The sequence below is a fragment of the Plectrocnemia conspersa genome, unplaced genomic scaffold (genome assembly GCF_051122295.1).
Source record: "Plectrocnemia conspersa isolate PC_06_02 unplaced genomic scaffold, ASM5112229v1 ptg000013l, whole genome shotgun sequence".
Classification (NCBI taxonomy): Eukaryota; Metazoa; Arthropoda; class Insecta; order Trichoptera; family Polycentropodidae; genus Plectrocnemia; species Plectrocnemia conspersa.
In genome coordinates, this window is record NW_028277177.1 from 14,666,628 (window position 1) to 14,691,798 (window position 25,171).

Sequence of the window (25,171 nt, forward strand, 5' to 3'; positions counted from 1 at the left end):
AATAGCCTTGGCCAGAGAAGAGTTGGCAAGTGCTACAGTTCTACACTTAACGGGCAAGAATAGTGGACGCGACCGAGAACTATAACCACCAATGATTATATTAGGCGGTTTCCATAAAAATGTCACAGGTTTTTCGTAATTTTCTCTCCCCCCCCCCCCCCACTGTGTCACAAGATATCATTGAGCCAGACTCCTGTTTGTTTCACTGTCACAATTCCGTTGACCCACTCTCCCTAAGCCTGTGACATCATTTATGGAAGCCGCCCTATAGTAAATATTTTACTTTTTTTTTCATGTTTTCTGAATAATTTGCTTAATTTTTTTGTAGTTTGATGAGGATAAATCTGATACTTGATTTTTACGTATTAAAAATATGTATCACTATTGTGCAAAAAAAAATACTACTCACTTTTAATTTTATAACTGTATTCGTTTCTCCCCTTTTGTATAATGTATGGTAATCATCGTATCGTATAAATACATGTGAATGAAATAATGAAACTGTTTATTTCTTTGAATGTTATTCGGCAACAAACAACTTAAAACAAAACAAAAAGTTGACGCATGCGCATTTGGATTTGCGGAGCTGTCAACATTTGTCAGTTTCTCATGAAGCGAACGTCGGCGATAGGCCTTATTCGGCCTTCATCATGCTACACATCAAATGGAAAGAGTTATTCCCGACAAAACTTAGCTTATTTATATTTATTGCCTATATGGCATTATTTGTGAACCAAGGTAATTTTTATCTTACATTTGAATATTTTAATGTCAAATATTTTTTTACTATTTTTTTTACGATGAATGAGGTAATCGATTGTATCGTTATTCTCTTATAATATAATCGATTGTCATAATATCATTAGTTTAAACACGAAAATAATAATTTAATTATAATTATTATAGTAATTACTTTAATTTATTTTTCTTATTGTAGGCGTATTAGTAACAGCTTCCCAAAATGCTGATAAAAAATACAGTTATGATACAACATTAGTGGTGTTATTAACCGAAGTGATAAAATTGTTCATTTCTGCTATGCTATATTGTAGAAAGTAAGTATGTTTGAAATATATTTTTAACTATGCAATTGTGAGATAATAGCTGCCAACGATGTATTCGTGTTATCGCTTTTAAAGCGAATTGGGTTTATGCTTTTGTTGTTAGATTAAATTTATCAAAAACGTAACATCATCGTAATAGACGATTTTTACCACTATAGCATTAACAATTCATGAGATGTGACATTTTTATATTTTTTTTCAGTGAATCTTTGAAAACAATGATGCAAGTTATAAATGAAAATTTAAACTTACTCGGTTTATATTTTGTGCCTTCTTTATTGTATTGCTTTTACAATAATCTCGCATTTATAAATCTTTCAACATTCGATCCGACATCCTATTACTTGCTGTTGCAGTTTAGGGTTGTTGTGACTGCGCTACTTTTCCAGGTAATTCAATAGTAATCATATTTTTAACACTACCAAATCTGAACTTTAATTTATTTTGCAGAGGATATTTAAAAAATATTTAACATTTCGACAATGGATTGCTCTGGTGACGTTGACAGTGGGTTGTATGCTCAAACATATAGACACTAATTCCACGAATCAAAAAAGCGACATAGCCAACCAAATATTAAGTTTAAGCGCCTTATTGATTTTAGTACAAACGTTCTGTTCTTCACTCGCCGGTGTCTACAACGAGTATCTCTTAAAGCGCAAAGGGTTAACAGTGGACGTATACGTCCAAAATGTATTCATGTATTTTGATTCCATTATTTGCAATATAGTTATATTGATTTTCCAAGGTAATGCAACTAGCATAATGAATACTTCAACGATCAGTTCCATATTTCATTGGAACGTTTTATTGATCATGTTGAACAGTGCGGCTATTGGAGTGGTGACAAGTTTCTTCTTGAAAACGATGAACTCGATTCTAAAAACTTTTGCCAGCGCTTTGGAATTAATATTCACTGCAATAGTGTGCTATTTAATCTTCAATATTCCTGTAAGTAATTATACAATATTGTCCATACTAATCGTGTCAATATCTATAGTTATATATTCTCAGAATCCGGTCGATAATCAAGTAAAAGATATAAAATCAATTCAAGATAAGCTACCTTTGTTAGAGGAGGGTAACCCGGGTTAAAGTACAAAAATGAATGTATTCATTTTTATTATTTCATACATTCAAATTCCAAACCAAAGGAATAAAAAACATCTGATTTTAATTTGTCATCCATAAGAAAAAGACTTATAATATTAAATTTTCATGGGAAACATTTCAAAATTTGTATAATGGTAAATCATCTCTATCTTTACTGAGATTAATAATATTCCTATTATTATGTGTCTATGACTATTGTGTATTTATATTCAGAAAATATGAGGGAATATATAATATTAAAAATGCTTTAGAATTATTTTGTCAATAAGATTATTACTTTCAGTAAAATCTATTTTCTTTCCTTTGTGTGAAAGCTCATATTTTATCTATAGCCAAATATGACAATCGTCACTTGATCGCATTGAAACTTTTTCAGGATAAAGAATGCAATGTTAAGTGACACTATAACTCTTCAATAACCAACAGTTGAAACATAATTAACACTTCGTCGTTTTTTGCTGCCTGCAGCATAACATCAGTTAGTTTTGCGAGAATTTCAATTTGCGGGTCACATAAAATTAAAATTTAAACCTAATTAATTTTTTTCTAAAATGTGTTCTATTGTTTTAAAAAATATTTACAAAGAAATTTAACAGTATTATAAAGTTCAATCGTTGGTGGGTTGTAACAGTTAATGTGGGTAAAATTAAATTTATTATATAATTTATGGCTGTCACCCAGAAAAAAGTTACCGTTCTCCATGTGTGTACAAAAATAAAATCGTAATTTTTTTACATAGTACAAACATTTATTCCATAGATTGCAGCACAATAAGTTTTAGTTTTTGCGGGTAGATATTACAGGACCCGTCGTTAAACACAGAGGTCGAAAAAGGTAGATTCTATCTATTCTGAGGATTACTTCCAATTATTTCGTATAAAAATATATCGAGTTGTGGCGCTCTTCTTCTGAGCTGACAATATGCAGATTTATGTTTATTTAAATATTGTAGTTCCATAGGTTAAGTTCATGCAAAACCTCAACTATACAAATCCACTAAGATATCCGATTTCAGTATTGCAATTTAAATTTACTTGGTTTTAAACTAGGAATATAAAATTGCCGCTAAGGACTAGAGTCCTTAGCGGCAATTTTATTTTCCTTATATTATAGAATTTAATTTTCCTTATAGTATAGATACTATTTAAAAGATTATCAAATGTTAATTCATTTTAAATAACAAATTAATTTTATTATTTATGACATGTACATAATAATATATGTAAAATTGTGTTTAATTAAAAGTATTTATTATGTTAATTAAAACAGTTATTTATTTTCGTCAACAAATTTATTCTTCTCATAGATTTTAACAATTATGATATAATGTAATGTTGAATGCCTTTCTTTAGTAAGAAAAGGAAAAATGTACATACAGTATCGTGTTATAAAAATATTGATTTAAAGATTCAATAGTGCATCGAAACCGTGCATAATAATAGTAAAACTCATCTAATTTGAATAATAAACAAATCAATAATTAAAATATTCTTCCAACAGTACAAAATAAATTTATAATCTATAATGGTATAAAATGACGTTTGAGTTAAAAACTTACAAAATCATTTCAAATTAGAAGAGTTTTGCTGTTTAACAATATGTCAGAATGGTCAATTTAATTATTTAGCTTGTCATATTGTGGTGTAATTAATTTAGCTTGTTATATTGTGTATAATAAAAATCATACACATTGTAGACAATGCTAGAATTAAGCAAAACGTCATTTTGTAATATGTATCATCTTCTTCAAACATTATTTGTACGTTCACAACAATTAAATATACCCTTACAAACTCTATGATTGCACTTTTATAATGAAAAGTCTAGTTCGTTAAGTTTAAGACTGAAACTGGAAACATAATACAATATTCCACAGTTGTCAAAAGAGGCGATTTATTACTACTATAATATTGATCGATCTAAGTCTTAAAATTAGAATGAAAAAAATAATTAAATACACTAAAGTGAAAAAATCACACTGTACACAAAAAAGAAGGAAAAAATCACACTATAAATATTTATATACATAATATTTTTTTTGTTATTTCAGTTCTTGTTATATGTTTCGTCACAAGCATTTTAGCTATACGTTTGATACTTTGGCTAGCGAGCGAGCAATTAAATAAATCAAATATAATACTATAAAAATATGACTACACTGTACACTCTTACGATATACAATTGATTATTTTCAACGCTAGGAATGTTAAATGATCATATAGGCTTGTACAGTAGGGTGGTGACATATTTTTTCCTGAACCGATGCGTGGCCGACAGCACCATAACACCGTCTTTGATCGATAAGGCATATAAATGGTTTAACATAACGTGATTGGGCTCCGGTAGCAATGTCGGTTCGCACTGTAATGAGAAAAATAAATGAATAATATTGTGATATGAAATCATAATCGGTAGATCATAGTAATCAGTATTTCAATTATTGTTACTTAACCATTTCAGCCTTGGGATTATTTTTTAAAAATGGTTGAAAATAATCACCTTCTTTTATTGCGCACGTATCTGTGCATACATTCAGACGTAGTGGTTAAGTATAAAATTATGTGGATATACATTTTGTAGATGTATTTCTTTTATATATATATCTATTATTTTGCTATGAATAAACCAAATATTACTAACTGATAAAGGTGTATCTTTATTTAATATCACTTGAAGCAAATGTGGCGGCAAAATGGGTGGTCCCGTGACTTTATCCCAAGGCTTGTTCTGGGGTATTTCCTGAAAGATATATTTAAATATTAATTAACGGTAAAATAATAGTATCATTTATATTCTTTAACTTACCTGTGAATATTCTTTCTGCAAGTCAGTGTTACCATTTTCTTGATCTTTATCTAACGCTTGAAACACTTCAAAATCAGACCGCTTCACTGATACTAAGTTGTTCTTTGAGCCCATTCCATTGTCGACTAATTTCTGTGTAAGAGAAAGAGTAAACGTTAGATTTATCTCTTAAGAAAAAACAAACAAGCGTTGACTCACCAATCCTGGATCGTGCCGCCATTCGCCATCTACGTAAAATTTGTATTGATGCTCTCCTTCGGGTAGATCGACTATAGTGACAAAGTCTCCGTGTGACTTGACCATCGGCAGAGTTTCCCACTCGTTAAAAGTCCCACTAACGTATACCTAATAAATACATTTATTACACATACATATTCTTTTTAATTTAATCTGTACTTAGTATTTAAAAGTTTTATATTGATTGGCTGATTGATGGTGTAAATAAGATTATTTATGATGCAAAAGAATCTTACTTTTTCAAATAACTTACAAATAAGATTAGAATCAAATTTCAGTCGGTGGCATTAAAACGAGTTACTATATGTAAAGGTGTAATACAATACTGTGAAAATACATGTCACAATGTCTTCTCACACCTGAGCGAAAATTCATGAGTTAGTATTTATAATGAGTGTTTGGACCTCTCTTCCGTGTGATTTTTTTGCATAAATTTATGGATATAAATAAGAAATGGTCCATTACTGTCGAGACAAAATAATAAAGAAAATACATAAATTCAATCAGTTTGGTAGATAATATCTTCATTTTTTTTGGAAACGACATCTTCATTGGCCAGTTACTACCGATCGTTGCTGTCATTTGGCAAAGAAGCTTATTGAACTGAGGTAATAATTCAACATTAGGACGAAAATTATTAGCTTAGTAATTTGAGACAATGCTGTTGATATTCGTAACGCTAAATGTATTGCTGATTTCACTGGTAAGGATTGTGTGGCACATATCCTTTAATTGAATATGCGACGCGAATACGTAAATAGTCAACTTTACTGGAGGTGAAAAAAACGTTTGCCAACTCGAGTTTTTTTGGATGGTTGAAATCGCAGAATCACGTTAATTAATCAAAATCTCAACTTGCTAAAAAATCAGACTTACGACGTTATTCGCGTCGCATATTCAATTGATATTTTGTGATGCTAATTTCTTTTAAGACAATAAAAATTGATTATATTACAGCGGGCAAGCAAATATATACTTATTGTCCCTAAGATGCTTTACCTAATTATAAGTAGTTAATACTAGAACATTTGTTTGAACAAAAGAACAATATAAATATCTACAGTGTAAGATCTAAAGTTGGTTGTATAAAAATACATTTGATCTTATGGAATTAACTATTTTGGATCCACGATTTAAATTACACAGTGAAACTGAAACATAATATACGATTTGGTTATGTTGTCCAAAAATAAAAGAAAATATTATTATCTGGTTCAATTTGATAGAAAAAAACCTGGATGACTTTTTTGGTATCCAAGACAAGGACCAAATATATGAGGGAGTCAGTAAATATATTCAAGTGTTGTGTGCACAAATGTAAGTGATTACAAATCTTATTAAAAACACTTTGTTCTGTCATTCGCTCAAAAGACATATTTCCTTGTGATTTACATTTGTATGGCCAGTTGTAGAAAAGAAAATCAGCACTTGGTTCTGACAGCAACCAAACTGATTCTACGCTGTCGATTTCCAGGGTCAAGTGCCTAACATATTATTCGTTTAATTTTAATACCAGTGTAAATAAATTTGTATGAGAATTACATAACAATGTCACTGTGCTTATTACTTAATGAACAATATAAATTTGCAACTCAGTTACGGATACAGATACAATATTAAAACAATCTTGACCTCGTTTTTTAACTACATCAACATCTCACGTGATGTGACAGATAATAAAAAACGATCAATACTGTATGTTTGTTTATAACCGATTTAAGCACAATATAGTATTTATACTTAAATTTCAAGTATTTAATGTATTAGATTAAATAAATTGATACTAATTTTGATTAAAAAAAAAGGAAATATATTTTTTAGATCATCCGATAATCGAGATAAACAGTTGTGTCATATAAAATGTCTCACGCTCACTTGCTTGCCTCCACCGCCCCATTTAAAGACGGTGGGTAGTTTTCGCTTGTCGGGGATGTTGGTGCTCTCAGAAACGGTGTTAGAGCGCGGCCTCGGCCTCCGGGGCGCCTCGGGAGATCCTTCAGCGGCCTTTCGGGGCGCGCGCTGCGGGGAGGGGGGAAATACGAACGCCTCTCCGTGAGGGGGTGAGGGGGAGCGCGGTGTAGCAGGAGTCGCCGGAGAGTGCGATCCTCCGGTCGATACGGTTCTCACGCCTCCTGCGCTGGCGGGGGGGCCACCGCCCGCCGCGCCGCTACCCGCATTACCCATGTCCGTTGACAGCTGAGAGGCCGGGGTTGCCTCACTGCAAGGCTTTGGATATAAATCGATCCAAAGACGAGCATCATTCTATTTTATTAATTTATTGCTTTCAAATAATAATAAATTGCTGTACTAATAACTATATCGGCTTTTTATTATATATTCTGCATTCGCTTCATTTTTATTTACACTAAATGACTATGATTTTTTCTTAAATTGTTTTATAACTTAAATCAGTGTTCCGATGTTATTTTTTTCTAACATTTAATGTTGCTTTGCGGACTTCTAATGAATTGCGATATATATATAAGTTTTACAACATATATTTAACCTCGTCCATCCTTGCTAACTTCAAAATATTTCACTAATTAAATTTTTTAAATGTTAGATAGCACTTTGGCAAAAAAATTGTGACGGGTGACATTTAAATACAGATTGAGTAATGCTTATTCAAGTTAGTTTACAATTTAATTAATTACATGTTGGAAATTATATGATGTGAATGATCGGCGGACGAAACACTGCCGATCGTCGTATTCCGTCAAGATCTGACAAAAAATGTGCTGCGCTCCACCGCCGTCACGTCAATGTTACCAGAGTGCCGCTTAGTTTTGGTTATAATAAATAAATAAATTGGCTCCCACAGTCAGGGCTGGGTCTAGGTATTTTGGCGCTCCAGGCAAAAAAAAATACGCCTTTTTCCTCCTTCCTCTATTAATTTCTAAATAACTCATTAAATGAGCGCAAAAATATAATTCAAATTAAAGTAATTTAATATTATTTTTGACACGATACTCTTTTTCGCGATTTTTTTCGCGTGAAATAATCTAAAGAGTACACGGTAGGGTGTACCAAAAAAACTAATCTCCTTGTTAAAACTTAAAATGAGAAATGTCGAATGTCAAATGAGAGTCAAAATGATCTATCAAAATCTTTGCGAACTCTCAACAGCCTACAAAAAGGCGAAGCTATCAGTTCAACATTGCCCTAGAAAAAGTAATCCAAGGTGGCAAACTGGATATAATCGGCAGTGTATATAATAAGTCATAAGAAATCTTCGTCTCTTCTTATGACATAAATATAGTAGCGTTATCAAATTAGGCACTAATTAAAGCCTTTAACGCCATCGAATCATCAGCCAGGAAAATGAGGTTGAAGATCAATGAGACAAAAACGAAATACATGTCGGTTATGCTTAGTTTGAGGAGCCAGAATCGTGAAAATCTCCAAATAAACGAGTACACTTTTGAGGGTGTCAGAGACTGTATAAACCTTGAAACCTTCTTAACAGCTACAAATTATGTCAGCAAGGAGATCAAGTCAGCAAATAAATGCTATTTCAGCCTAATAAAACAAATCAAATCGAGGACACTATCTTGTCATACAAAAATATTGCTCTTCAAAACGCTGATCGGAAGTTCTGATATACGGCTTAGAAAGCTGGATATTTACTAGGGCTGACAAAAAGCTGCTTGACATATTCGAGAGGAAAGTGCTCCGCAAGATATATGGCGCTATATACGAAAGCAACGAGTGGCGTATACGAAACAATCGGGAGCTCTACAATCTCTTCCAAAAAGAGTGACTCCACCTACATCAGAGTTGGAACACTCTAGGAAGGAAGTTGGAAGAATAATATGATTGTAACTAATGAATGTTCGATTTATATGAAGCTTAAAAAATGAAATAGCGAACCAAACCTAACCGGCGAACAGTTGATAATGCTCAATTTATATAAAGGTAAAAAAATATGGAACAGTATACCTAGCCAATTAATGACCTGTGTATACGAAGCTTAGTCGTTTAATAGCGAACTTAATCCATGTATTATCGCCGTCGTTGTTCACCTCTTCATACTGTTTTTCTTTCAACAGCTCGACTTCGCGGCTTCCACTCTCTTGAATTCGCATCAAACAGAAATAATAAAGGCATGTTTTTATTGTTTTACAGCGAATCGCTTAGATCAGTGCATCAGCGCGGCAAATAATATCAGATTATAATATTTAACAATATTGTTTGACAATTTTAAGTGAATATTGCGCCTTTATTTGATATTACGATCTGGCGCCCCAGGCGATCGCCTGTACCGTCTGCCTCTCAAGCCGACCCTGCCCCATAGTACCAGGGGATGTTATAATTTATGGTATTGATTATTTGCAAAGTGAGTTTTACTAATTGACGAGTCGCGATATTATTTATTTTCGTTTTCTTGATAAATGAGTTAAAAATTTAAATATTTTTCAAATGGAATAAAAATTTTAACATATAAAAAATAAAACCTCGTATGACAAAAATACAATACAGGCGGCCCTCGACTTTCGAACGTTCGACTTTCGCACAATTCATTATTATATAATTAAAAAAATAACTTTTTTTTATATATTTTTTTTTAATTATAAACATGCGTGGGAAACTTACCAACTTCAGTGTTAATACGAACAAAAATATTTAGACGTTCTGATAGCGGTGAATCTATTGCTTCAATCGGACCTTCGTATGATACATACAGGTCTACGATATGTTCAATTTTGCAAAATAAAAATATAATTAAGAAATACGTTCAAAATTGTGGATTAACAGATATATTTCCACAATCTTTAAAGATATGTTTCCAAAAAAACATCGACGAAATAGAAAAATCTTTGTCATCATGAATCGATGACCAACATCAAAAATATGTCCCTCTGAGTATTTCAATTATTCAAGCAAAAGCTCTTAGTTTGCACACAGATTGGAAGGAAAGATTAAAAAAAGATTTTAACATGGTTTTTCAAGCAAGTAATGGCCTGTTTTACAATTTTAAAATGAGGTATTCTTTTCAAAATATTAAATTTACTGGAGAATCGGCTGATGCGGATAAAGATGCTGCCAAAGAATTTATTTCCTAATTATCCAAAATTATTTAAGATGGAGAATGTTCCTCTAGCCAAATATTTAATCTAGATGAGACAGGTTTATTTTGGAAAACTCTAAATGAAAAATATGAATGAAGCCTTTACGCATCTTGACAAATTTTTAAATATTATATTATGGAATATTGTGATCCTAATGGAGAACGCATATCTCAAGTGCGTAGGGCGATCAATAAAGACATAGCATGTTATAAAATACTATATGAAGAAAAGAAAAAAATAGTGGAAAACAGTTAACTCTTGATAACTTTTCAAAGGATACACCCGCAAACCCCACTTAAACATGTATCTTAAACGCCTCTTAAACATCTTATATTTACTTGATAAATAAATATTTTAAAATACACACAATTTCAATTTTTTTTACTTCCCTCTACTTTCGAACATTCAACATTCGCACACATTTTCAGGAACCAATTATGTGCGAAAATCGAGGGCCGCCTGTAAATATTTGAAAATCTGTAAGAATTTGTTGCGTGTAGGGATACGCGTACTGGTTAGTTCCTAGGTCTGAATCCAAAACACGTGTGCTTATGTATAAAGCTCGATCGGAGCCGACTGCTTGTCAAAACCGGGCTGTTATTTGTTATTATATATATATATATATATATATATATATATATATATATATATATATATATATATATATATATATATATATATATATATATATATATATATATATATATATATATATATAATCTATATATAAAAAATAGGCTCCTACGGTATTATTAGGTAAATGGAAAAGAATGACTTACGCTTCTCTACTAATTTTGTAGTTTCTCCCCTCTAAAATGTAAAAATATATCAAAGCGAATTTGGATATGTGCAATTGACTATTTGAAATGATTGCACCTTTGATATGGAAGTTCAATATTGTATTTTATAAATTTATCAAAACAAAACAGCTATATTTTAAAGCTGAGTACAGTTTTTTATTTTTTCGCAGTGTATCAATTAAAGTATTTATTATGCAATTAATGGAGCCCATCACTCTGATTGATCACGATGTAACCAAAATATTATAAATATTTCAGACTGACAATAGTCATACATTTGAAATTACACATTAAGATTTTCCGTACACTCGGTGTACATCACAGGAAAGTATATAGAAAATATTTGTTAGCACGCTAGGGCTCGAAAAATAGTTTGTAGCATCTTTATTGTTTATAAAGGAGAAGAAGTGAAATAAAAATATTTATTCGAATATCGGCGTTGCGAGTCGAGCGCGTTGCAACAATACTCGCGCGGCCGGCCGGCGACTCGTTTAGGCCACGAACGCGCGGACGGCAGTCGGGCGACCGGGCGAACGGACGAGAGAAGCTCGCGCCGGCCGGCGCGGTTCGGGATGGCGACGGCCGGGTCGCGTTGAAGCGACGCGGTGGCGAAGTCGCGACGAGGCAGGCGGGTCGGGGTCGGGGTCGGGGTCGGGGGCGGCGGAGGCGACGGCGTCGCGGCCATGGCGTCCGGCGAGCGCGCGCGCTACGGCGAGGAGTCGCCCACCAAGTTGATCGTCAACTACATCCCCGAGATGATGACGCAGGCGATGATGTACTCTCTGTTCGCCACCATGGGCAAACTGGAGAGCTGCAAGCTGATAGCGAACCGCGGCTACGGGTTCGTGGAGTACGCGGACCCCGAGGACGCGGCCAAGGCGCGCAAGACCTTCGACGGCCTGCTGATGCAGAACAAGACGCTCAAGGTGTCGCACGCGCTGCTCAACCCGGAGGCCAAGCCGCCGGCGAAACCCGAGGCCGACTGGAACCTGTACATGTGCAACCTGCCCGAGGACATGACGCTGCAGGATCTGCACGCCATCTTCTCCCAGTTCGGCCGCATCGTCAACTCGCGCGTGGCGGCCGGCATCGCCTTCGCTCTCTTCGAGCACCAGTACGAGGCCGAGCGCGCCATCCAGCACATGAACGGCGCCGTGCCCGACGGCTTCGCGCATCCCCTCACCGTCAAGTTCGCCAACAAGCCGAACCCCAACAAGCCCCGCAACCCTCCCGGATCGGCCCCCAGGGCCCCCTTTGCACCAAAGGCGTATCCCTGGTACGGTGGCGCGCACGACCACGCAGCCTCCAACTGGTCCATCTACGTCTACAACGTGGCGCCCGACGTCGAGGAGCTCACGCTCTGGCAGCTGTTCGGTCCCTACGGCGCCATCGTTTCAGTCAAGATCATCAAGGACCACCAGACCGACCGGAGCAAGGGCTTCGGTTTCGTCACCATGCGCAGCTTCGACCAGGCGGCCATGGCCATCCAGGAGCTCAACGGCTACGTCCTCATGGGCCAGGCGCTCTCCGTGAGCTTCAAGACCCACAAGAGATAATGAACGGAGCACTCGCGGCCCCCGAGCGCCGGGCTGGCCGGCCGCCCGGTGCGACGGAGCGAGGCCGTTCGTCTCTTCGCGGGGGCGATTTTATTTATTTCCCCGAGTTGACGTTTTTTTATGTACTCGCCGACCGCGCGTCGGACGCTTTTCATTTTTTTTTCTCCGAGACGTGCTCCAAATACTGACTTTTGTAACGAATAAACGTGCGAGGAGACCGAGTCCTAGTTTAGCTTCGGTTGGCGTTCAATAAAAGATTTTTTAACAGATAGAAGGCTTTTTATTACGTCTAAAAGTTTCACAATTCTCTCTTTCTCTATCTCTCACTCTCTAATAATTTTGTTTCAGTTCGTCGCCGCTACGTATTATAAACGTGGTCTAAATATCAATATTGAAACAAGTACACCTGTTCGAGATCGATTACGCAGAGCGGTCGAGTAACTGTAACATTTCATTCTCCCAAAATCTAACGAGAATACGAAAATCACATTTTTTTTATTAACTAATTCTAATAAATAAATATCGACATTGACTAGACATTAATGACTCTTTTGTTTTGAGATTGAAAAATATTTCAATTTGTATATATATATATATGTATATTAATTTATTGCTCTAGAATAGTAATTTCTTAAAGTGGTTAATACGAAAAAGAACGACGCGCGTCCCTGATAATAAACTTTGAAAATAATAACAATATACATATTATATACAGTGAAAGAGGGCTTTATCACTATGCAAATATGTAAAATAAACATGTTAGTACATCATTTCGTAAAATGTATAACGATAATAAATTCATTATTTGTCATGATTTTTTCTCAATAAGAGTATTGATCCCATGGTTATATGTAAAAGGCGTTTGAAAAATATTCGAATTTCTTTTAACGATATCGAAAAAAATCAAATCAATCAATACTCTGATCGACGCGTATTCAACAAAAAAAAAAACAAAAAACAACAACCAAAAACACAACTACAAATGACTTAATCTATAATACATAAATTAATCTTCGATAAACTTTCAATATCCTGCATATATTTGTACGAGATTTCGACTGTAGAGTCGAGCGTGAAATTTTACACTTTTAAGAAAGATACAATGAATAAATTCATCGTCGAAGGCGAACGTAACGAACGCAAACACTAATCATACGCAAGCCGGGAAAAATGAAAGCGTCTAAAAAAATGCCTAATTTTTTCATAATGTCTACAATTTTCTAGAAAAATAGTGCGCCTTAAATTGATTTTTTATAGACGAGGATATACGGACGTAGAAATATCGTGCGTTCTTTCGACGTTTGCAGACGTCGTTGCGTCATAAATCCGCCCATTCCATCGGCGTCCATGCCGACGCTTGTAAAAAAGGGAATTAATCCTTTCATGGGATTATTCAAAAACTAGCGAATTCGAAAATTCGCCATCAAACATTGACCGAGAGAGCTGTTATGGTCGAATTCAGCGATCGGTGTACTGCGACGAGTACGAGTTCTCGGCGAAGCGGCTCTTCAGCGGCGGCGGCTTGTTCGTCTCCATGCTCACTATGTGTCCCGATATGTGCACCTTGGACGTGTCGTTCAATGTGTACCCGGTGTCGGATTTGTCCGTCATCTTGACACCGCTGAACAGCAACATGAGTGGGAAATTTTTCTGATTGCTGTATACGTACTCGTTCAAGACGGTTTTGTCGAAGTCGTCGTGTGTTTTAGAGCTTTTATCTTTGTCGCTCATCAAAGAGTTCGAAAAATCGTTCAGGTAATTGTCCTCAGACAGATCTTTATCCATGAAGTTGTCGGATCTCTCGCTGGAGTTATCCAGCATGACGGACCCTTCGTTGATGATTTCGAAAGAACTCATGCTTTTGTCCATTCGCTGCGAGGAGGCGGAGCGCACGATCTTCGACATCAGAGTGTCGTCTTCGGGAGAGGGAATGAATATGTTTTCATCGTCCATCAAGTCTTCGTTCTGAAAAATATTATTCATTATTAGAAATTGAGATTGAGAACATTCTGTATTACATTTTTTCCGCTATAAAAAACTGATTCATATGTAAAATAATTCTCCATAATGAAAAGAATATCTTCGCTAGAATGACTAATCACAGAATAAATTTATCGTAATTATACCTGCGAACTAGAGAAAATAGGAGAAAGTTCGTGGACTAAAAAACCTTCATATTAATATAAAATTAAAATAACCAAAATGCTAACAATATGTCTTGAACCTTTGAGAAAATAATATTTAACTCTAAGAATGTTTGTGTGAATCTGTTGCTATTACTCTGCTAGAACATTTGTTGCGTTGAGACAAAGCGTTGAAAGCTGAAAATGTCCATACGAATAAGTAGTGATGGCAAAAAAAATTTTATATTTTTTTTTATCGAGGATTGAATGACCGCAAGTCCATATCTTCTACGAAGGGATTAATCCAGAGGATACTAAAAGGAGGATCCTTATTTTCAGGATAATAATTAGTTTTGAGCTAACGTTCTCATATTGAACGACTTTTCGTTTGACCTTAGCAGCGATCAGAAATTCTTGCAAATGCGGTAATATTTATTATGTTTAAACACATCTGTCTTATTTATCAGTGTAAAATCCCTGAAGAGAAATATTAAGTTCATAAAGAAGGTTAAATATATTTGCGTATACCAGCAGAGGCTCTACTAGTGTAAAATTTCGCTCACACGAAACTACATTACTTTTCCCCCTAGTTCACAAAAAGCCACGACTTTGTATGTTTAGTTTGGTTATATATTATTTTTGCAACTATTATATATTCGAGTAAGTTCGATTTATTTATCTCATGTACACTATCAGTTGTCATGTCGACAATTTTCCAAAGGCCTCTAGTTTTTGAGCAGCTTGGAGACCCCGAATTTTCCGAGCAATATTTTAGGTAGCGAATAGTTTATTAGTTCTAGATATTAAAAAGCAACTAAAAATAAATAAGACATTTGAAGCAGTGACTCACAGGTCATAATTTTCTTTTAATAAAATTCGGTCGATTATCTATAAGATTGTTATGCTTCAACGGAAATGACATGCGAATTTATATTTCGTAGTATCGTTTGATAGAATTTCAGGATATACAACACAAGAACTGTGGCTACCATGCGTTAAGTGGCCATAACTTTTTCAAAGACTGGTGTTTAAAAAATTACTGTCTTGTAGTACAGAAAATTTCAAATAATATCCTGGGCATCAAAATTACTATAGAGTGCTATTATGAAACTTACCATTTGTAACACTTCTGCTTCTTCGCAAAATTGATTCTCTCCTTTATTTTCATCTTTATCGGAATTGTCATTCTGGGAGCTTTTATCATCTCTGGTACTCTCCATTGAATCGGCCGACTGTAAAAACGTATTCTATTAGTTTTAAACGCAAAAATATGTATACAAAACATTTCTAGATAAATCACCATATGTTTGTGCCGAATGTGCTGAGACAATTTGGCTTTAGATGCGTATTGTTTGTGACAAGGCGTGTACGGGCAATGATGAGGAGCGCTCTTTATGGCGCCGACGCAAGTGCTGTATCCCAAAGCTTCCAACTCTTTCGATTCACTGCTGTTTAAATCTCGACTCGACGGCGGCAACGATTCGCCCGGATGATTTTTTAGTATGTGAGCCTTTCTTTTGGAACTGCTCTTATACACTTTGTCGCAGTGTTGGCAAAAATAATCGCGAGCTGCGCGCATGATCGGTAGCTGCAGTTCCGGAACCGTCGCACGGCTGACCTCTGGATGACGGCGAGCCAAGTGATTCACCAACATGCCTCTCCTTTTGAAACCGAGTCGACAAGGATGACATTTGTAAGTAAAATGTAGGTATGCCGACGAATCCGTTTGATTATCAGATAACATACTGTGTGCTCTTTCGGCACATAAAAATATAACCTTAAATTTCAATTATCATTTTAAGATTTGTAGTTAAATATATTTTATACAAATATAAGAGCAAAAAGGTACCTCTTTGTTGTTATTGATTACTCGCTGTTGTTTTTTGATATGTTCCTTTACTTTGTCTTTGCGTTTGAATTGCTTGTGGCAATGAGGACACGAAAATGAAGTGTTCCTAAAGAATTGTAAAGTTCATAAGTTGCTAAATTCCGAGATTACCTCTACGATTATAGAATCAGACATACAATTTATCCGACTTTGTTGTACAATCATCGTTTTGGACAGATTTAATCTGATCACTGTGATTCCTGCGGATATGTTTCCTTATAGCGACGTAATCGGGAAAACGCTGTAAGGTCATTCGAAACGATCAATTTTTTAATTTCACAAACAAATATGCCGAGTATAATTACCTTCGGACATAGCTTGCAACTATAACTTCCATCCGATTGCCTGTGTTCATTGCGGGCGTGATTAGAAAGTAAAGAGGAGCTGTAAAAAGTTTTGCCGCATAGCAAACAACAAAAAGAAAGTTTATCTACGGATTCCTCTTCAACTTCCATGTTGTTCTCAAAATTCGCACTACAAAAAAGTAATTTAAATATAGATGAACCGTATAAAATATTCGTTTTTAAACAGTAATTACTCTTTCTTAGCATTATCGACAGTCTGATTCTCTTCGTCGTACATTTGCAGTGCGTTCTCTAAATTTAAATCTTTAGAGATCATGCTGATAGAATCCATAGAATTGTTTTCTTCTAATTTGATATCATCAATATCCATCATTTTACCATCGATAGTGTCAAGAGAGTGTTCCGTCAGAATCATGTTGAAATTGTTCTGATTGTTAAAGCTTATCTGGGCGTCTTCAATAGACACTGGCTTTATTACTTCTTTTTCCATTTTCACGTTATCTTCCGATCTGTGTTTAAATATTTTTAATGAATAAATTTTCTACGTTAAAGATTACACAAATAAATAAGCTTACTGCTCGAGAGCTTGATCGATTCTCGTGTCGATACCAGCGTCTATTTCATGAGTGCGCATATGCCTCTTTAAACTGCAAATAATATTTATTGTTTAATAGAAGAGAAATGATACAAAAATATGCACAATATTAATTTATACCTATACGATCTAGGAAACGTTTTAGTACAAATCACGCAGTGATTATTGCCGATCACTTCTTTGGTAGTCTTCTTTTTAATTTTGTTTACAGAAGAATCATTCATCTGGAAAAATTGGGTAAATTATTACTTTAATTCTTAAATGTAGTAATTTCAAAAAAATTAAAGTCGTTGATTACCTCGTCGTGTATATTTAGGTGATCCTGAAGTTCTGCTGAAGACATGAATTGCATAGAGCATTCAAAACAAGGCCAATCTATTGTAGGTTCGTGCGCTTTAAAATTAAAATAAGCATGCAATAGTATCACAACATGGTAAAAATATTTAGCTTCTATACTAAGAGAAAAATTTTCATTTACATAATTATTCTTCAATCGACATAACTTGAAGAAATAGATACATTTGACTATAGAACGTTGTGTATGGGACTGTGTCCCAGATTATAATATAACTCTGCTCTTCAGCCAGACACGTTGAAGACAAGACTGTAATGAGTGGGACGTTGAGGAATCCGCTCCTACCTATTGGACTCTCACTAGCAAAATGCTTTAGGCGAATCTGATATTTTGTCGCTTGGTGTGAATTCAATTAAGTATGAATGTTTCTTATTATAATAGTGTTTTGTACGTAGGCCCAATATAAAATGAACGAAGGTTGTAACCTTTTGTAATATTGCTTTAACTTGCCTTATGGATTACATATTTTATATAAATAAATGCATGTGTAAAATAATAATTTGAGTATGGATATTGAGTTTAAAAAAAAATATGTAGTTATTCCACTGCGTAAACCTTATTTCATTAAAGTACAAACTTTGAACTATTGTAGGAAGATTCCACTGTCGAGCGTAAGTCGCACCGTATCCAAGAAGCAATTCTGCATTAGGTGGTATTGGTTTAGAGCTTGTAAAATACAAATTGTCATCCAGCTGCTGCAGGCATACGTTTTGATATGGTCCAGGTGAAAAACGAACGTAACGCATCCAATTAGACATATCTACAAACAAAAAGGATTGTTACAATATCAAGATAATAATTTACAAATAAAATAAAACATACTTTCATCCGAAACGTCGATCATAAAATCGCTGTCTTTGGCGCGTACAAAGAAGACTGGACTGTCTGTGAAGTTCTGCATCACATCCTGTGTTAGCGGCTTGCGAACACCCTCGAGCGGTCCAAAGCGAGCTCTGATAGGTATTCGGCGACGGGCGAACACGCCAAAAACGGTTGAATCTTTATTTTTAGTATTGCACAACGAAAGATGAGAGGCCGGAAGAGAAGCTTTAGCACGACAAGGAACCGATTTGTCGGGAATGCATGCTGTAAAATAGAGCACGATTGTAGAATATATTTTATGAATTGAGTAGAGATAGACAAGCTGAACTTACTGATTGAAATGTCAATGTCAGTCAACTGCTTACGTCCCCTGCGGTTATTGCACGTTTTTTGGTCCTCGTCTTTGAAGGCTTTCATATCGGCATTTACGATATTGATATTTTCTTTGATATGCATACTTGTAGTGTCCTTTTTAAAAAAAAACAATATATATATATATGTGCTATTATTATTGTTTAAGGAACTAATGCGTTGAGAGAACTATCTTCCCTTATCAATAAATCATAACAGTTATACTTCGATGATAATGAAACATAAACTAATTAAAAAACCGTTTCATTAACATTAGCATTATTGTATCATAATTAAATAAAATAAGGTATCGGTACATTTAAAAGTATTTGAGTGTTTGAGTTACAATTTTAATTATATCTGACATTTAAGTTGTCTTGCCAACTTTTTTCTTTCACATTTTATCGTTCTGAATGGGTGAAGAATCAATTAAAACCGAAAACATAAAGAGAGTACAAAAATTGTATTTACTTTAGATTTTAAAGCATGGGGTCACATTGAGAACCAAGCTTAGAAAACAGAGTGAGAAGGAAAACGCTGGATTTGTGTAAAAACAATGACATTGTATTAAGATATCATGTGAGTAAGTGTATTTAAAAAATATGGATACTATGTATATAGGATAATATGGATATGGACTGAATACTTTTATATACTAATTACATCAAGAGTGGCATACACTAAGCAAACAAGGACAACATCTTGCAGCATAGTATGTTTTTAATTAGATTTGAAAAAATCTGAAGTTGCTAGTTAGATTATTTTATAAAAGATATATTCTATAGAACTAATTTGACGAAAGTTATACAAAATAACATTTATTTTCACAATACCATCATCACACTTTTAGATAAAATACTGAAATATATTACTGTTTTTATTTTACCTTTTCAAAGTGCCTAAAATCTAGTTCAAATTCTGAATGCGCTTTAGATTTTAGTGATTCGTTTTGAATCGAAGCTATAAGTAAACGAATTTTTTGCTTTACTTCTGCACCCTGCAATAAAAAAGGTAAAATTTAGGTCTACAGAACAACTCCAACAATTTGTTTTTCATTTGTATTATTATGCATTATGTAAGAGTTTTGATGCATTTTATGGAGAATAGAGCATTCGGTGTTCGTTTGCTTAATGTATACACACCTCAAGCGTATTTCACATTGAATCGTCAATTCAACAAACAATTCAATAAAGGACTTTGAAATTTTGACACATTCAAGCAATTTGCAACAATAAAAATCTAATGTTGTCGTTGAAATATTAAGTTATATTTTAGAGTAATTTCGAGAACACTCAAGAAGTCATAAACACTTACCGGATTCCCGATGTTTAAGTTGAGATCATCGCTTTCCTCGCTCATTTCAATACTTTGATTGCTGTTGTATTGCATAGTATCTTCTATAGATGCAATCAGATCACCTTAGAAAAAAGTATAAAATATAATTAAATATTTAAAAATAGGTACATACTACTATTATTATTGTAAAAAAATTACCAGAATTTTTGACAATATCGCAAGAATTGTCTACGGAACAAGCCATAATAAATCCGTTCTCTTTAGGTAAAGAATATGGAATATTCGACTGTCCACCATTGATCAATAGTTCGACGTTCTGAGTTTTCATCGAGTTCTTTTCAATAATATTGTACTCGCCTGAACCATTAAAAATATATTAAATCATTAACATATAAATATATACATAAAAAGTGGCAATTAAATTCCCTGACTGACATTGTAGCGTTATATAATTTTATAGTAGTGAAGCTAAGATCGAACAGCTGTCAGTTTCTGTATAGTAAACTAGCGCGTACATCGTATTTCTGCCCAATATCATATTACTTTTAATTGTAAATTATGTAATGTGAAACATTTCAAGTCTTACTAGTGTTAGTCGTGAAATTGTAAGAAAAGATTGTCAAATGAGTCCAAATGACAGTAAATGAAGATTTAAAAAATAAGTAAATTACTTGTTTCATTCAGTGTTGATCGATTTTTATTAATTAGACAATTTCAAGAAAAATGTAGCCACTGAATTGATAGCCATTTATTCGAATGTAATTGTTACATGCATTGTAGCTCCATTTATTGTATCGATCAGGGAGCCATTCTGTCACAGCTCAAATATTAAATCATTTCATGTTATTTACCATTAGGTGAATATACTAATTCAATATCTGCAGAAGTTGTCAATCTCTGATTTGTAGGCGAAGCACATTCAGAACTCATGCCAGTGGAAGGTAAGTAAACATTTTCATTATTCGTTATGCCAAAGTTTTCGCGCGTCACAAACATTTGTTGAGAATAAAAGCCTCCGTTTCCATCGTGTTGAATGTCATCACCGCACGACACTTCATCGATAGCATTTAAAAGTGGAGCCAATCTCTGCAAATATAATTCAAATGTAATACCTACATTCATATAAATATCGTTCATTCAACTTACTTCTGATTGTAGCGAATTATTGTTCACGACATGGTCCGAATAGGAGTTCATGTATTGCGAAATGACCGAGTGGTGTAAGTCATCAATTTGCGATACGTTTGCATTTATACTAGGCGATAGAGAATAAGATTCCACTGATATGATATTTCGGTTGTCTTCTCCATACACGTTTGTGTTTATTGACTTGATTTGAATGGTTTCGTGTTGATATGTAGGAAGCAGTGAGGTGTGTTGTATAGGAGGAAGGGAAGGCAAGGTGGCAGGTGCTCCGTGCAACGGCGAGTATCGAGCTGTAGAACTCATGTTGGGATCTCTTTCCAGAAACGGTGGTGATGGTGGAAATGTTTCTTCAAGCTAAAAGAGAAATACGATAATAATAACATGAACGAAGAATTGTGTTATTTTATATAAAATAAATATATACATATATATATACATACATTGACATATAGCATGTCAGAAGAAGTGTGAGAAGCAGAAGTACTAGATACCCATTGAGAAATTCCACCACTCGGAACACTATTAGATACACCTCCATCTTCAGGTGGATCACCTAATGTGAAGTAAATTTAAACTTACTTTAGCATAATGAATCGTAAAAATGAAATTATTAAAAAAAATATTTTTGAGTATTTTGACAAAGCAAAATTTTGTATCAAAAACGAATCAATTTAAAAAATTAAATTAGGATGCAATTCTACATATACATTTTTATCTTTCTGGCAAAAATATATTTGTACCATTTAAATGTTTCAAACTTATTTAACGCTTCCAATACAGTAAAAAAATAAAGTTAACCCAAATAACAACAGGGGAGCAAAATTTGCGAAAAGATTCAAAATGTAGGCAGCCATTGCAATTATTTATATGGTAGAAAGAAGACATGCCTTCCGAGTGGCGTACATCCATTATAACTCCTAAGCACGAGGTGACGAGCTAAGTAAATCACTGTTAAATACGACATATAAACTGCTGTTCAATATATTATTGGAACAATTAATTCCTTACATTGAAACCAAACTAGCTTGCTACCATTATGGCCATAAAACGAATTGTTTCTGCATTATAGTAATAAAATATGAGCATTAAATAAATATATCTATGTTCAATAAAACATATTAGATTGAGCAACATTTTATTTGTAGTGTGCAATAAAATGAATTATTTGTGCATTAAAATGTTAAAAAATGAGCATTAAAAAAATCTGTTTTCAATATTTTTTAAATTATTTACTTTCATTAGGCTAGGTGTGTTTGAACAGTAAATGGACGTTTCGCAGCAGTTACAGTAATGTTATATATTCAACAGTATGAATATTTTACTAACTAATGCTCATTTTTTAATATTTTAACGTACAAATAATTAGTTTTAGTGCACACTACAAATAAAATGTTGCTCAATCTAATATTTATTATTGAACATTAATACCTTTATTTAATGCTTATTTTTTATTATTGTAATGCACAAACAATTTGTTTTATGGAACAAAGTATTTATTTAAATGTACATGTTTCTTAAAATAATTCCATGTTAAATCACACCTTAAAGTAATTGATGTAGAGCACTGGAATATGGTATAAACAGTCATCACGCGATTGATGACTCTCATCAGAAAAGCATTGAATGGAAATCACGGGGGATACTTAGGAAAGTAAAGAAGTACCAATAGGATCGAAAGCCTCAACTGATACTTCTAGCATTAAAAGTACGATACAAATTCAAAATAAAGCTATATTATCCTGTAAATTAGCAGCAGTATTACATGTAGTTGGAAGAGTAGCCGACAGGTAACAGGGCGAATTAGGCATGCAACACGAAGGCACAACAGTAGCTTTAAATTTTTTAAGTAGTGAAGAGTTCATCGACAAATAAAAGTTCAATATTTATGTCACTTTAGTAAGTGTACGAGTGGACTAAAAAGTTACAGAACGTAATGCTTTTAGTTACGAAACGTTCTGTACCTCATTTTTACAGATGTGTCATGGAATACCGCATCTTCCATGATAATCTGTATTTCTATTTGGGATAAGCGAGAGGTAAGTTTGGAGCACTACATTTGCATTTTCAGGGAAAACAGTGTTATTAGTACGACATATGCAGATCTTCTCAAGAATCATTTTATCTTCAAATGAATCAAAATGGCGAGGACATTTGAATGAAGGTGTTTAACATTACAACCTTTTTCATTCTATAAAAAATATTTAAGGTATACTTTTGATTCACCAATATAAAATATTAGGTGTACCAAAAAAGAATGTCATTTTTTTGATAATTTTCAACGCACAGTTGTGCTATGCATTCCGAGTGTTTGCTTTTTTACAAAGGGTAAAATTAAAATCATGGGATGTGCAACAATTTGACAACCAACTTTATATTTAGATTAGATACATTTATTTTCAGGTCGTTTATGAAGATCCTGAAAATGAAGAATGGGCACCAATGGAAAAAAAGTCTTCTCCATGTTTGGCAATACCGTTTTATCTGTATTCATCAGAATGTAGAAGAAAATGCATAAGTGGGAGAAACCAAACGGTATACCAATACTATGTTTGTGGAGTGGGGTTATGACCGGTGCTGTATGACTAAGTCTAAATGAGTCGGAGATGAGAATTCGATGCTGAGTTATGACAGCTCAAAAAAAATTGTAAATGAAAACGAAACTGTCTCGAACATAGATTTAAAAGTGAATTTGATTTGAAAAATTAAAGGTTGATAAAATTTATAAGAATTGTGTTTATTGTCGGAATGTAAAACAGCTAGTTGGCTTAACACTAAGAATATTTACGATTTTCTGAGAATTTGTTGCTCTGATTTACAACTTTCATCACAGCCTATACAAATAACAGTAGGAAAGTGTCATATTAGAAGTAGTAATTTTAATAATAATAATTATTTGTGGAATCGATATGTGTACAATAATAATGCATACATAACATAAATTAATCAATGATGATAAAAAACAATTGTAAACACTGATTGGCGCTTTAAAATGAATAAATAAAATGTTTATACTATTTAAATTTTACTGCCAATATTATATGTAGGTGTTATAAACTATAAAATTACTGTTTATTGTAATATTTAATACAAATACACGATAATGAATTAACGGTTTACCAATAAGAATCGCACATATACACGAATCGGATGATTCGCGTAGTGCAAAGTGGCCAATAGAAAGAATGTTATTTTGTCTTGAAAAAATAAATGAAAAAATCAATAATAATTATGCCTTCGAGGGTGGAGACTGCTTCTGCTCCTTTGCTCCGCATGGTGACGGAGTTTCACTGCGAAGCTTCGCTCTGCTACAACATTTGACAGCAGCCGTCAGACCTGATGGATACGTTATGTTTGTTAAAAAAATGACATAATCGACGCCGTAACTATTGAAACGTAATTATGAGAACAATAAACCCAAAAACGAACATGACAACTACAAAGGATTCACGCCGCATAGAAATAACAAGTTGGCCTCAGCGATTCAAATATTGAGCAGTTTTTTCTATTCATTTACTGCATCTGGGGTAATAGAGAACACCCATTCTGAATAAGTTCAAATATTCTTCTAATAAATATAAATATACATTAAATAATACCAAATTGTAACAGCATTTCAATGGGACTTTTATTGGTGGCAGCACGTGTC

General features: G+C 34.0%; 3 protein-coding genes and 1 pseudogene across 19 annotated transcripts; 2 read left to right on the top strand and 2 right to left on the bottom strand.

Annotated features, from left to right (window-relative positions):
* Nucleotides 1–570: 570 nt before the first annotated feature.
* Nucleotides 571–2,897, top strand: senju (UDP-galactose transporter senju). Its single transcript, XM_088201800.1, has 4 exons — nt 571–738; nt 938–1,055; nt 1,267–1,453; nt 1,515–2,897. The coding sequence occupies exons 1-4, from the start codon at nt 651–653 to the stop codon at nt 2,157–2,159; spliced, it is 1,038 nt and encodes a 345-aa protein (XP_088057926.1). The 5' UTR covers nt 571–650; the 3' UTR covers nt 2,160–2,897.
* Nucleotides 2,898–3,449: 552 nt separating this feature from the next.
* Nucleotides 3,450–7,441, bottom strand: alc (5'-AMP-activated protein kinase subunit beta-1). 2 transcript variants are annotated; one of them, XM_088201803.1, is made up of 5 exons: nt 7,095–7,441; nt 5,181–5,327; nt 4,983–5,114; nt 4,818–4,916; nt 3,450–4,538 (listed from the first exon to the last, which is right to left on the bottom strand). In XM_088201803.1, the coding sequence occupies exons 1-5, from the start codon at nt 7,401–7,403 to the stop codon at nt 4,392–4,394; spliced, it is 834 nt and encodes a 277-aa protein (XP_088057929.1). In that variant the 5' UTR covers nt 7,404–7,441; the 3' UTR covers nt 3,450–4,391. The 2 variants fall into 2 exon arrangements, with proteins under 2 accessions (XP_088057929.1, XP_088057927.1); XM_088201801.1 differs by having other exon boundaries at nt 7,089–7,441.
* A 4,162-nt stretch (nt 7,442–11,603) lies between these two features.
* On the top strand, nt 11,604–12,915 carry LOC148227379 (ELAV-like protein 2 pseudogene; annotated as a pseudogene). Its single transcript, XR_015811968.1, has one exon. The product of XR_015811968.1 is annotated as an ELAV-like protein 2 pseudogene (transcript).
* LOC148227380 (PR domain zinc finger protein 10-like) lies at nt 12,902–25,000 on the bottom strand. 15 transcript variants are annotated; one of them, XM_088201997.1, is made up of 21 exons: nt 24,952–25,000; nt 24,758–24,858; nt 21,966–22,078; nt 21,526–21,879; nt 21,231–21,465; nt 20,578–20,736; nt 20,398–20,501; nt 19,970–20,080; nt 19,065–19,200; nt 18,733–18,996; nt 18,488–18,670; nt 17,854–17,948; nt 17,676–17,779; nt 17,536–17,607; nt 17,194–17,469; nt 16,961–17,129; nt 16,793–16,896; nt 16,617–16,722; nt 16,068–16,544; nt 15,883–15,999; nt 12,902–14,609 (listed from the first exon to the last, which is right to left on the bottom strand). In XM_088201997.1, exons 2-21 carry the CDS (start codon nt 24,795–24,797, stop codon nt 14,103–14,105), a joined length of 3,726 nt encoding a protein of 1,241 aa, XP_088058123.1. In that variant the 5' UTR covers nt 24,798–24,858; nt 24,952–25,000; the 3' UTR covers nt 12,902–14,102. The 15 variants fall into 15 exon arrangements, with proteins under 15 accessions (XP_088058123.1, XP_088058132.1, XP_088058125.1 ...); XM_088202006.1 differs by having other exon boundaries at nt 18,034–18,670; XM_088201999.1 differs by having other exon boundaries at nt 24,940–25,000.
* Between the last annotated feature and the right edge of the window lie 171 nt (nt 25,001–25,171).

Coding starts and splice junctions, on each gene's coding strand:
- alc (XM_088201801.1), bottom strand. CDS start 7,403: ATGGGTAATGCGGGTAGCGGCGCGGCGGGCGGTGGCCCCCCCGCCAGC. Junction 4,917..4,982: donor TGCAGAAAGAATATTCACAG/GTAAGTTAAAGA, acceptor TATATCTTTCAG/GAAATACCCCAGAACAAGCC. Junction 4,539..4,817: donor ATAAAGATACACCTTTATCA/GTTAGTAATATT, acceptor TTCTCATTACAG/TGCGAACCGACATTGCTACC.
- LOC148227380 (XM_088201997.1), bottom strand. CDS start 24,797: ATGCGGAGCAAAGGAGCAGAAGCAGTCTCCACCCTCGAAG. Junction 21,466..21,525: donor ATAATTCGCTACAATCAGAA/GTAAGTTGAATG, acceptor TTATATTTGCAG/AGATTGGCTCCACTTTTAAA. Junction 17,130..17,193: donor GTCGATAATGCTAAGAAAGA/GTAATTACTGTT, acceptor ACTTTTTTGTAG/TGCGAATTTTGAGAACAACA.
- senju (XM_088201800.1), top strand. CDS start 651: ATGCTACACATCAAATGGAAAGAGTTATTCCCGACAAAACTTAGCTTA. Junction 739..937: donor GGCATTATTTGTGAACCAAG/GTAATTTTTATC, acceptor TTCTTATTGTAG/GCGTATTAGTAACAGCTTCC. Junction 1,056..1,266: donor GCTATGCTATATTGTAGAAA/GTAAGTATGTTT, acceptor ATTTTTTTTCAG/TGAATCTTTGAAAACAATGA.